We start from the raw sequence: 12678 nt of genomic DNA on the forward strand, positions 1-12678 counted from the left end.
CTCTCTTTCCTCTCTCTTTTTTTTTCCTCCACTCCCTACCGAATCTATCTTTTTCTTCCTTCTCTCTGGGCCCCTTTCTCAGAAATGTTCACTAGCTTTCAGTCTAGCCCATTATTCTTATCTTTGCTAGCCACATGGCTCGGTACCTTATTCAGTGAGGCAGTCACATCTTGCTTCTTTTTTGGCTGGGCCAAAACTGCAGAGGAATGGGCTTTCCTTCTTCCCAGAATTCTCCTGTTCTCTTTGACCTGCCTCTACTTTCTCTCTGGTTGTCCCACCTCTACTTCCTGCCTGGCTACTGGCCAATCAGCATTTATTTAAAATATAATTGACAGAATACAGACAATTGTCCCATACCACTGACTGTTTCACAAAGTTGCAGTTTAACACCAAATGTAATTACAAACTTAAGCCATTATGAGTAAATACTAATAGTCACTTTTTAATTCCAAATGAGTACATTCTTAAAACTTTTAGGAAAGAAATTTGTGATGTAAGAAACCTGCAATTACCCTAACCCTCCTGTATAGAGCATATTTACTGTTACATATATAAGCAGTTAAGACTCTTTCAAATATATATTTCATAGGTACTAAAGTATTTCAGATATTTCACTACTTTCTATATTGAAAATACATAATCAAACTCAGAGAAGTAAATGTCAAATATAAAAACAAAACTTGACAAGTAAGTGAAGTAGAGAAATGCAACATTATTAAATCAATTGAACTTTCAGGCGAAGTTAACAAATAGTTAAAAAAAAAAAAGGAATGAACAAAGAAAAGATATCTCCTTTACAAGTGAGGAAAAATACAGAAGCCATGAATAGCATCATGTCAAAAGGAACAGCTGTGTTCTAGCCAATTGAAAACAGGGTCTCACTGCCGGTGACAGTTAAGGAAGGTTTAATTCATAGGAAATGAAGTGGCTTCCAATTTCCACAATCAAAATTCAAATTCCTACTGATCATAAAAAGTCAAGCAAAGTCTTAAAATATAAGATTCAATAGTATTTCTGAAGGAAGAAATACACAACATAACTATAAGTAGAAAAAAAATACTAAAATTTCTACCAGAATACTACTCTAATGGCTTTTAATGTATGCTTAAACACACAAAAGAAACAAGTATTAAGATTCATCTCATAAGGCTTATTATGTCGTAATGAACACAAACTTTATTTGTAAATCATCCTGGACTTAGTGGAATTATTACTAATAATAGATACACTCGAGTATGAAGTTCATTAAAGAAAAAGTTTAAAAATACAGAACAAGCCTTCCTCACTGTGTTTGTTACAATCAATTCAAACAATAAGTACAGACAGCTTCTATGACATCAATACTACGTCAATCCTTTAGAGAAGAATTTCTTCTCTTAGTACCTTGCTATAGGCCAAATTCAACACTAAATCTTAAGTTTTAAAGCTTTCAACAAATCTTTCTCAACTATTGAAGAACATGAGGATCATTCCAATCACCTTTTAAAAAGGTAAATCCTATGGGTGAGATATTCTCTCTCAATCCATTCCAAGACTAGGTTCTTTAAAATGGCAGAAGACATAACATCATGAAAGAAAGAGAACATATCAGGTATGAAGAAGGAATAGTAACTGTTACTGTTTCCAGACAACTGAAATGTAAGGTCAAAGTATCAATAAAAAACCACAGATATTTCAAAATTTAATAGTATGGATGAAATTAATATCTAATATTCAAATTCCTAGGACGTATTTCTTCAGTTCACAATAGCTTAACTACATGAAACAAATTGTGTATCTATAATAACAAAAAAGTGAAGCATTTCATAGATTCAAAGATGGTTTCTAAGAAGGAAGTAAATATCTTGTCTTAGTTTATCATTTTTGGAGCTACTATATCAGCATTTTAAACTGAGAATAAAATTTGTAAGTTTTGAACCAGGTATAGTGGTTCATACTTGTAGTCCCAGCACTCAGGCGTTGAGACAAGAGGACTGGAAATTCTAGGTCAGCCTAGTCTCTACATGGTAAGATCAAAGCTAACATGAGCTACATATCAAGATCATATTTTAAAAAGGATTACTATATTTTATGTAGGATATAAGATTACATCAACATCAGTAAATGAAATAGTTTCAAGTAAGGTTAAAAACAATGTGAAGTGCTATTCTCCTTAAATGTTGACTATAAGAAGGTAAAGGAATAAATAAAGTGATGTACTAAGGCATTCAGCAAAAACAACTCAATATCCGTTTTTTTAGACAACAACTAAACTTTTATCCTAATTGTTTTGAGTCTATACTATAAGTAGGTATTTTAACATTTTATAGCCTCTTCACTTCAATATCTAGCCATTTAGAAATACCAATACATAGTAAAGAGCCACATTTTCACTTAAAGAAGGCTTTACAAAATAAGTATTAATGCAAAGAGAAAATCAAATCAAAACGACGATATTGTGAAAAAGAAAAATATCAAGAGCTCTTAAAATCACCTGTTTGTAGAAATTTATTAAATATCTGGATGTTATCAATTATTTTAAACAAATAACAACTCTCTCCCTAAAAAGAAGGCTGCCCTTACTTGGACCATTCTTGGTAAGACAAACATGATCAAGATTTGTTAGTATTTTTTTTACCTTAGCACTGAAAAACTATACATGAATATTTTGGTTGAGAAGCAGGAATGTTTCTTGTTAGATTTGAAATACCACACCTCCTGATTTAAAGGAACTTCTAATATTGTTGCTTTCTTGAAAACAGAATTTTTTTCAGACATTACTAAAGTTATCACTGTACTAACATTCAGGTATAATTACATTCTGTAGTTTGGAACACATCTAATTACCATGCACAATACATACCTGTAATAAAGTTTGTTAACTGCTATCAATCCTTCTACAATTAAGAGGGATGTTTATTTTGTGTAATAAAACAGAAATCTTTGATAGCTAATGAAAACTGACTATCTAGAAGGAACTTTTAAAGTATATAAGATGACATTTCTAAATTTATTTTCTACTTCAAAACCAATGATTTATCATAGTTTATTTTAAAAAAAATATTCCACTAAGCTGAGGAAAACTGTAAATTCCAGTTATTATACTCTGCACACTACTTAAAGTCATGCTGGGACCTATTCCTCTACTGCACTTACCTTCAATTACTGTGGTCTACATTTTTTACAATCTATTTGTCTCAATGTTCTTGGTTGTATAACTCTTATCATTTTTCTTTATAAAAGCATGAAAGGCTGGAGGAAAAACAGTATTTGCACAGTTTCTATAGTGGTATAGTATATGTGTTTTAATAATAAAGCTTGCCTGAAGATCAGAACACAAAGCCATACAGGCCAGGCAGTAGCTGCACACACCTTTAATCCCAGCAGCCACACTAGTCAGTCATACATGCCAGGCAGTGGAGGCACACACCTTTAATCCCAGCACCCACATTAGTTAGTCGTAGAGGCCAGGTGGTGGTGGTACACACCTTTAATCCCAGCATCAGAGAGGAATATAAAATGGGAGGAAACAGTTCTCACACTCAAGTCTCAGTCTGAGGATTTGTGGAGGCAGGATCGCCCATTTCGGTCTGAGGTAGAGGTTAAAAGCTGGCTGCTTTGTTTTTCTGATCTTCAGCTTGAACCCTGATATCTGTTTCTGGGTTTGTATTATTCATGCTATAGTTTTCTACTTTAAAAATCTAGAACAATTAGGAACACTTATAGATAGTTTAAAAACAAAACACCTCTTGGCAATTCCTTACTAGTGAGCTCAAATTACAACCAAATGTGAAGTCATTTTTTATCTCCCTTCTCTACCCTTCCCACAACCTTTAGAATCATGATCAACATGCAACAAAACTCAGCAGTCATTAAGTTCATAAAACTGAAAGCTTGCCCCTAGAACATGTAATCTTTCCAAATTAAAATTTTTTGTCATGTAGGTAAGTGTTGCTTTTATGAAAGTCCTAGTAATGATGTCAAAGGCAGAAGAAACTCAATATAAAATGAAAATTGGGAGAAATACTGAATGTCCACTGGTAGGAAGATAATCAACCAACAACATATTTTTCCCCAACATTTATACTTCTAAACCAGTAGTCCAAATGCCACGAAAATACTTATTATATAAATGCAAGACATCTCTTGCTAGCCGGGCGATGGTGGCGCACGCCTTTAATCCCAGCACTCGGGAGGCAGAGGCAGGCGGATCTCTGTGAGTTCGAGAACTGCCTGGTCTACAGAGCTAGTTCCAGGACAGGCTCCAAAGCCACAGAGAAACCCTGTCTCAAAAACCAAAGACATGTCTTGCTGGTTGAAGTGGACAAATTTATAAAGTCATGTAAAGAAAAATGGTTGATGGCTAGGTCACAGACAAAACATTAAGTAGCAGTCTGTGGCCTCTATAATGGACAATCAGTCCTTCAGGGAATTGCAGATGCCCCAAGATCCTTTTCTAACATACCTTAACAAAACTTAAAACAAAAGTTTAATTACGGTATGATAAATTACCAGGCAGCTCTCAGTATCAAAACACTGTATTATGAAATCCAATTTTTCTTTCATTTCATAGTTGATGTACAGTTCCTTCATCTAAATAAATTTTCTTTGAACGTGCCAATGTAAGTTAACATTTCTCAATGCTCTAATATTTAACAATAACAGCAACAATCAGAGAAACACAACATTGTATCTTGAAAAAAAAAACCCAACAACCTACCTTTAAACTAGACTCATAGTCTGTGTTCACTTTGAACATAAGCCCAAGTCGTAAATGAATTTCCTTGGCTCGACAAAAGCTGGGATCAACATAAAGCACCTCCTGAAATGCTTTAATTGCCCTGAAAGAATATAGACATAAGATATCTTAACTTTTTACATGTGCATGCTTTTCTGCTTGGTAGTACAGTAAAACTCGTTTTATGCAAAACTATTTTTCGATATCTCAGGTTTATAAAAATGTGTTATTAAAAACTAAAAAGGAGTACCTAGCCCTTTCATACAATTAAATGTACATGGTCTAATTTCATATAAAATGGGAAAATTAAACTTATTCCAAATTATTCAAACAAACAATATTTCATGGTTTAATAAAATTCTGTGTAAATAAACAGTTTCACTGCTTCTGGAATTTTTTGGGAGAGGTAGAGAAGAATACACAAAAAGGTTTGACTTAAAAGGAGTGGGCAAAGTTTAGGGATTAATCATATTTCTAGTCTATTATATAAACTAAGTCTTCTTTTTAAAACTTTGTAGCTGCTTTCCATGTTTGGGCATGCAATCCATTTGCATTTTATATTGCTTTAGTGAGGAGTCAAGTTTTCATTTCTGTATTAATATCCAACAACTCCCACATTATTTATAGAAAAGACCATCTTTACTTAAAAGCTCAACGGAAGTGCTGACATCCACGTGCATCTGTTTCTAAGTTTGTATTCTAGTTAACTTTCCTTGGTCTATCAGTTTCTTTTCCTCAAATTCTCATTGTATAATTTCTTTCTTAAAAAAAAAAAGTATGATTTCAAGCAGAACAAATCCAGGGAAGAGATTCTTTTTACTGAATAGACTTCTATTATGTCATTGCCTAACTTGATCATGTTAATTGCCACCTGCTCAAAAGGAGTATTCAAAATGCTTTGAATTTTAAAAGTTACAAATCTACTGGAATAGGGATGCAGTTCAGATGGCACAGTGCTTACTTAACATGCATGAAGCCCTAAGTTTGATCCTCAGCACCTCATAAGTCCAGCATGGTGATTTATGGCTGTTTATCTTATACTCAGAAGGTAGAGAGAAAGACAATGAATCAGTCTAGGCTACTGAGACCCTTTCTCTAAAATGAAAATGTCACAAATGCAAGATCTCCTGAGAAAATTGGGAGCAATGGAGGTGGTAGGAGAACAAGGAAAGAGATATCTTGATTGAGGGAGCCATCATGGGGCTAGCAAGAAACCTACCAGGAATCCACCAGGATGACCCTAGCTAACATCCAAAGCAACTGTGGAGGGAGTGCCTGAACTGGCCTTTCCCTATAGTCAGATTGATGACTATCTTAATTGTCATCACAGAACCTTCATCCAGCAGTTAATGAAATCAGATGCAGAGATCCACAGCGGAGCACTGGGCTAAGCTCCCAAAATTCAACTGAAGAGGAGGAGCAGTAATATGAACAAAAGGGTCAAGACCATGATGGGGATACTCACTGAAATAGCTCACCTGAGCTAATGGGACTCTGAACTGACAGTAGGGGAACCAGCATGGTTCCAAACTAGACCACTCTAAATGTGGGTGATAGTTGAATGGCTGGGGCAGACTGTGGGGCCACTGGCAGTAAGACCAGGATCTATCCCTACTGCTCATACCGGCTTTTTGGAACCTATTCCCTTTGAAGGGATACCTTGTTCAGCCTAGATAAAGTGGGGAGGGCCTTGGTCCTGCCTCAAAGCAATGTGCTAGACTTTGGTGATTCCCCATGGGGAAGCCTTAGCCTCTAAGGAGTGGATAGGGGGGTGTGGTGGTGGGAGGGGGAGGGAGCTGGAACTGGGATGGTATATTAAATGAAAAAAGATAGTTTTCTTTTAAAAATTAGCTAATTTTAAAAATGTCAAAAATGTTAATATACTTACATAGCAGGAAACAGTAAAATAAAATAACATAAAATCTACTGAGTTATGGTGAGTAATATTTAAATCCTATTGATTTAAAACTTCTACTAAATGACGTATCATTCTACCAGTATCATATATTCTTTGTAAAGCTTTTTTTTTTTTTTTGGTTTTTCGAGACAGGGTTTCTCTGTGGTTTTGGAGCCTGTCCTGGCACTAGCTCTTGTAGACCAGGCTGGCCTCAAACTCACAGAGATCCACCTGCCTCTGCCTCCCGAGTGCTGGGATTAAAGGCGTGCGCCACCATCGCCCGGCTCTTTGTAAAGCTTTTTAAGAGCTAGTACTAGTCTTATAATCATTAAGCTGGCTATTATGAATCTTAGAATTTTCTAAAACAGTCTAAATATATTTATACAAAAATATATCACAAAAGACTTCATATGTCTTTAGTAATTTTAATGAATCACACCTTATCTAGTTTTTTCTTTTAAAAAAAGTGACTATTTATATACATGTTTATTTGCAATGTTAAAGACTTCTACTAGACAGTTTGTCAAGAGGAACAAACCTTTATACCTGTTTATGGCAGCATTTAACTTTCTTCTTGAAGAAATAGGTATTTATCTGTTAGTTGATTTTAATAAGTGGGTGGGAAATGTGTAAGAGAGGAGTCAAAGGGCTGACAGAAAATAATGGGGGGTGGATTTAAAATCTTATTCAAAATGTGTCAATCAGTGCAAGCACAAGGAGAGAAGACAGTGCATGTCTGTGCATCAAGAATCATCAAGAAGGTCAGAAAGAGAGACCAAGAGCTCAGTGGAAGAATATATGAGGCCCTAGGTTCAGATCTAGCAGCAGCCCTTTGCTCTCCACAAAAACAGGCCACTTACTAACAAATGATACCAACTTGAACACATACAGTATGCCTGAAAAACAGTACGCAGAAAGGGTTCAGAAGCTTTTAGGGTGGTGGTAATATTTTACTTCTTCACCCAGATGACAGCTATACTAATGTTTATTTTTCACAACAGCATGTTATGATATGCATTTATTCTTTAGACCATTTAAGGTATACTTGTACTAACAAAAACCATGACCTAGAAATAAAGATGTAACTGAGCTAGAAGAGTGCTTGCCTAGGTTCCAACCTCAGCACTAAACAAACCAGAGTTGCTGGAACAGGTTGACAATTTCAGCACTGAGGAAGTGGAGGCAGGGGGATTAGAAATTAGAGAGCATCCTGGCTACCTAGCCAGTGAGTTTAAGGCAAGCCTGGGATACATGAGACTCTGTCTCAAAAATATAAAAGTCATGATTAATGCTTCACAATGTCCTTAGGAGATGAGTCAGAAAAACTGCTAAGCAATGTGCACATGTGCCAATAAAAACCCCAGGCAGGTGTGAACCATAGACAAGAAAGAAAAGTGGAAAGGCAGAAAAGAAGTTAGGAAAGAAAAAAGAAAGTTTATGAGGAAAAAAAGATAAGATTGCATGACATCAGTAAAACCCCATCTTCAAAAATATTTCCTGTTCTATCTCAATTAAAATTCTAGTTCTTCCCCCAAATGTACTGTTTTGGGATGTGGACAAACATGGTTTTATGTTAATATAATCTCTGATTAGGCAATCAGTCTAGATTCAGAAACACTAAAAACACATTACGCTCAGTCTATGTTCACTCTTTAAAGTCTAAAAGTGTCAAGGCAGACACACATGCACAAATGCACAAACAGCAATATATATCCTAATCATCAAGTTCTCCTTGATGCTATAATGTTATAAACAATCCCCAGCATTTCATTATTAGAACATTTTAAAAAACCCTTAAAGATATTTTTCCTGGAGGTAAGGGGGCTGGAAAAATAGCTCAGCGGTTCAGAGTACTGACTGCTTTTTTTTTAATTGAAAAAAATTTCCGCCTCCTCCCCGCCTCCCATTTCCCTCCCCCTCCCTCCACTCCTCTCCCCTGCTTTTCCAGAGGATCCAGGTTCAAATTACAGCCCCCACGTGGCAGCTCACAACTGTCCATAACTCCAAGATCTGACACCCTCATACAGTGTGTGTGTGTGATAGAGAGAAAGAGAGAGAGAGAGAGAGAGAGAGAGAGAGAGAGAGAGAGAGAGAGATTGAGATTGAGATTGATTTTGTGTGTGTGTGATAAGTTTGTGTTACATTTAACATCGTGGGCAGTTGCCAGTTAGTTCCAATCTCAGCTGGTTGTTGGCTGTTCTTCCTCAGCCCATCTCAAATTCAAATTTTTCTTTTTTTGCAAATACTGGTACTCTTGTTTTCACTACTTCTGTTTTCTACCTATGGTATACTGTTTCCACTTTTTCTAAGCTTGTTCCTTGAGGTCTTCATTCTTTTCTTCTTCTCTAAACCATCATCAACAAGAACAAATCAACTTAACAAGTTAACTGATGCCATCACTTGAATACAATCAATACAGTTATTTGTTGAGAAGGAAGAACTCTACAGGCTCTTTACTGATCAAGATCACCTAAGAGACAATACATTTATTCACATATCTAAGTTTGACTTTCTGCCTAAACTTTTGCTGGTTTTTCTCTTGTGTGACACTTGGGCATTACACATCCCAGGAAAACAGAAGGGGGAAGAGAGAATGCTGCTAAAGATTACATTCAAATTTTGGTTATTATCTTACTGTATATTCCTCTCTGTCCAAAATACATGGAGACTGAATATAGTCTCTGTAACACAAACTAGATGGTATCACTATTAAATATTTTATCCTGATAGAATTTTAAAGCAATTTAATTTAATCTTAAATGGCTACTAAAAAAACTGTACAAAATACTTTGATAACACAATGCCTAGAAAAATTCAGTTTTCAAATAGGCAAAGCATACATTTGACTGGAAAAAAAATTTAAGGAACATATAGCTGTGCCTAGTACTATTGCTAATTTTTTTTAATAGCCTAGAAGCAAGTTTTTATATCACCAGATTATTTCTATTGATTTTTTGGGGCTAAAGAATTGTTTCATTTAATCGTAAGTTTAAAAAGAAAATTATATAAATCTAAATCCCCAATAGCACTAATTCCACAAAAACACACATATGCTAAATATACTTTAAAAGAATGGTCACTTTTTAAACAGATTTTTAGAAAAATCATACTACAAAGGAAAAAGGGAGAGAGGGGGAAGAGAGAGAAAGAGAGACATAATCATTTAGATCTATAGCAAACAATTCTAACAGAATGTCCCTGCCACATTTTTGGCATATTTGTAAAGAGAAATAACAAAACCTGAAGTGTCTAGGGATAATTATGCAATGTTCAGAGTGTTTCCTCAAAAATAAAGGGGAAATGAAGAAATTACATAATTTTTCATACAAATTAAAGAATAGTCTACCTCTAAGTTAGTAGTAAAATACACATATACAATATATATGTACTCCTATACATGTACATTCAGAAATTTACAGGCTCTTTTGAAGAGAAAATTAGAAAGAATTGATGAATTAACCAAAGAGACAGGTGGGTAAGATTTTCGAAGATGGAAAAGCAAAGAGAAAACAGTTCAAACAGGAAATGTCATGAACAAAGTAAAGTGACAAAAAAAAAAAAAGCTTCTGGTCTCTTTAGGAAATGCTAATGTAGTGTGATTAGCACAAAAAATAAACTTGGACAAGAACTGACTACAAGGATCATTTGAGGTTGAATTAGAAGAGGCAGGAAATGTGAGGCTTAGTTAGAAAAAGCACATTGCAGGTGCATGTGCTGACATTTGCTAGTGAATCACCTCCCTCCTCTCTCTAGCCCTCTTTAGAAAATCTTCAATCACCATTACAATAAGTAGGGCACATTTTCCCCTCCTGTATTGCAAAATTTAAATATTTAGCCCCTAATTCCCCTGAAGTTTAACTAATCAAAACCCTTACAAATTCTCTCTGGTCATTGTTGTCTCACTAGTAAACTATATATTGTCAGAACTGCCTTAAATGTTCAAGCTTTGTTTCCCCAAAAGAGATTATTTAATAAACTCAGTGTATGTTAACATCAACTATTTATTGATAATAAAATTTCAAACTAAAAGCATGTTTGTTTAATAGCTCAAAAATAACCAATAAATAGAGGTTTTGATCAGACTCAATGCCAGACAAGCCTTGGGAACAATGGTATCAAAAGTGCATTAGGTTTATTTTTTCCCCTAATTTCTTTCATCTTATCAGAATGCTTTAAAATCGTCACTAAAACCACCCATCTTTTCCCCTACTATATTCAGTGAAATGACCATACAGGAGAGCAGAAATTCCTTCTCCCTTAAGAGCATACAGTACTGACTGCTGTAGAAATGAATCCTAAAAAGCTGTACAAGTAATGTGTTAACATCTGTCCTTTAAAGCTCATCTCCACCTTCTCAATTAATCCCTTTTGATAACCTATCATAGTTGCCAATTATATCTGGAAACCTAAATTTCAAAATCTATGCATTTAGCACGGAACTATGTATCGCTTACATTTGCCACAGTGAGACAACACTGATATTGATCAATGGAAAGTATACTAACAGAAAATGCCAGAGATAGATGATAAAGATATACACATCTTAGATATATGCATGTAAGGATATGGCTAAAACCTGTACTGAAAGGAAAAGTTTCTATTTCTTTAGTTATACTTTCAAGAGTTAATTTTCCTCATCTTTTTCTGCCCATCTAAATTTCCCTTTTCTCTTTATACTCTCACTTGAGGATAATAGGTTTCCTATGAAGACATCTTTATTTCAAAGTAACCCTAGCAATTGACCACTTTCATGCACACAAATAAAATAACTCCTTTAAGAGACCATTGCACATAATCATGAGTTTCCATGTCTTTATTTTCCAATCTGGACATCTCACCTTAAACTCCTAGATTTCTGAGTATTAATAATAATAGAGCTGAAAAGTCAGAATTCAAATGAGGATCTAACAATTGCTCTAATGTATTAGTAACCATCTATGGGCTCCTCTGCCTAAGAGGAGGCTGTTACTAAAACTAGAGAAGTTAATGAATATAATTAAATGAAACAGACCCACCAAAAACAAAATTCCCACCGAAAAAAATGAAGAGCATAATCTGTCAAGAAACAGGTTAACAGTAAAAACACAGTTAATAAAGTAATAATATATTAGTATCACCAACCTAAAACACGCATGTTGATTAGACGCATTGTAAGATACTCTGTCTCATCAAATGCCAAGAGGCATCATTACCAAATACAAACCTTATTTAAATTCTACCTGTACAAAAATTACAATATTCTGAGATATTTCTTTGTACAGATAATTAAAGGAAAAAAAACTTTTCTAACAACACTTCTCAACAAATTTCAAAGAATTTGGTGTTCAACCAGAAGTTCCTAATAGCAGTCAATATTTATCATGAAACATGTAACAGAGCATAAAGTAATTCAATCTAAATAAATTATTGTCAAATCAGTCTGTACTCTGAAACTCTCATCAAGCACTATTGTGTGCTTTTCTGTTTGCAATTGTTCAAACAATACCAAAACAAGCTAAAGTAGAAACATGAGATGTAGACTTGGGGGAGAGAAGGGTGTTGACCAGCAAGCAAGTAAAAACACATCACCAGGGAGACTTTATGGACAAAGGTTTAAGGTGTATTATTCACGAAGTAGCCAAAGACTGAAATTTAAGACATAAGAAAATGGTGGTGGACTAAGAATAAATCAACAAAAGGCACTTATTTAAACATTGCCTTGTCCCCTTTATCACTCAGTTTCATTTCTGAAATCAACTGAATAATGTAGAAATCATATATTATGAATCAAAAATAGCATGGTCATGAACTTATTAAGTAATAACAACTTCATTACTAATTTTGTTCTTACCTTCAATGAAGAGGTAAGCTCTGAGTTAACCATAGGTTTGTGACATAAAAATATCCATTCTTAAACTGGAGAGTTCCTTGCTTTTTTCTTACATTATTTCCAATGAACCATAAAGATTTACCAATGTGCCCAAGAGAACCACTACAAATATGAACCAAAAGACACAGATGCCTATGTGCATCTGTGATGTCACCAGAGTCTGAGACAGGAAGACTGCCGTAAATTTAAAGACAG

The 12678-nt window shown here is 34.8% G+C and overlaps 1 protein-coding gene across 8 annotated transcripts in view; it reads right to left on the bottom strand.

Annotated features, from left to right (window-relative positions):
- The window catches only part of Kdm6a (lysine demethylase 6A), a 128351-nt gene that overhangs the window by 62167 nt on the left and 53506 nt on the right, over positions 1-12678 (bottom strand). For all 8 annotated transcript variants that reach the window (XM_026784716.1, XM_013350659.2, XM_013350660.2 and 5 more), the window contains exon 6: positions 4700-4820. In XM_026784716.1, the coding sequence (XP_026640517.1) occupies positions 4700-4820 (121 nt within the window). The remainder of the gene's footprint in view (positions 1-4699; positions 4821-12678) is intronic.

This window comes from Microtus ochrogaster, chromosome X (assembly GCF_000317375.1).
Source record: "Microtus ochrogaster isolate Prairie Vole_2 chromosome X, MicOch1.0, whole genome shotgun sequence".
Lineage (NCBI taxonomy): Eukaryota > Metazoa > Chordata > Mammalia > Rodentia > Cricetidae > Microtus > Microtus ochrogaster.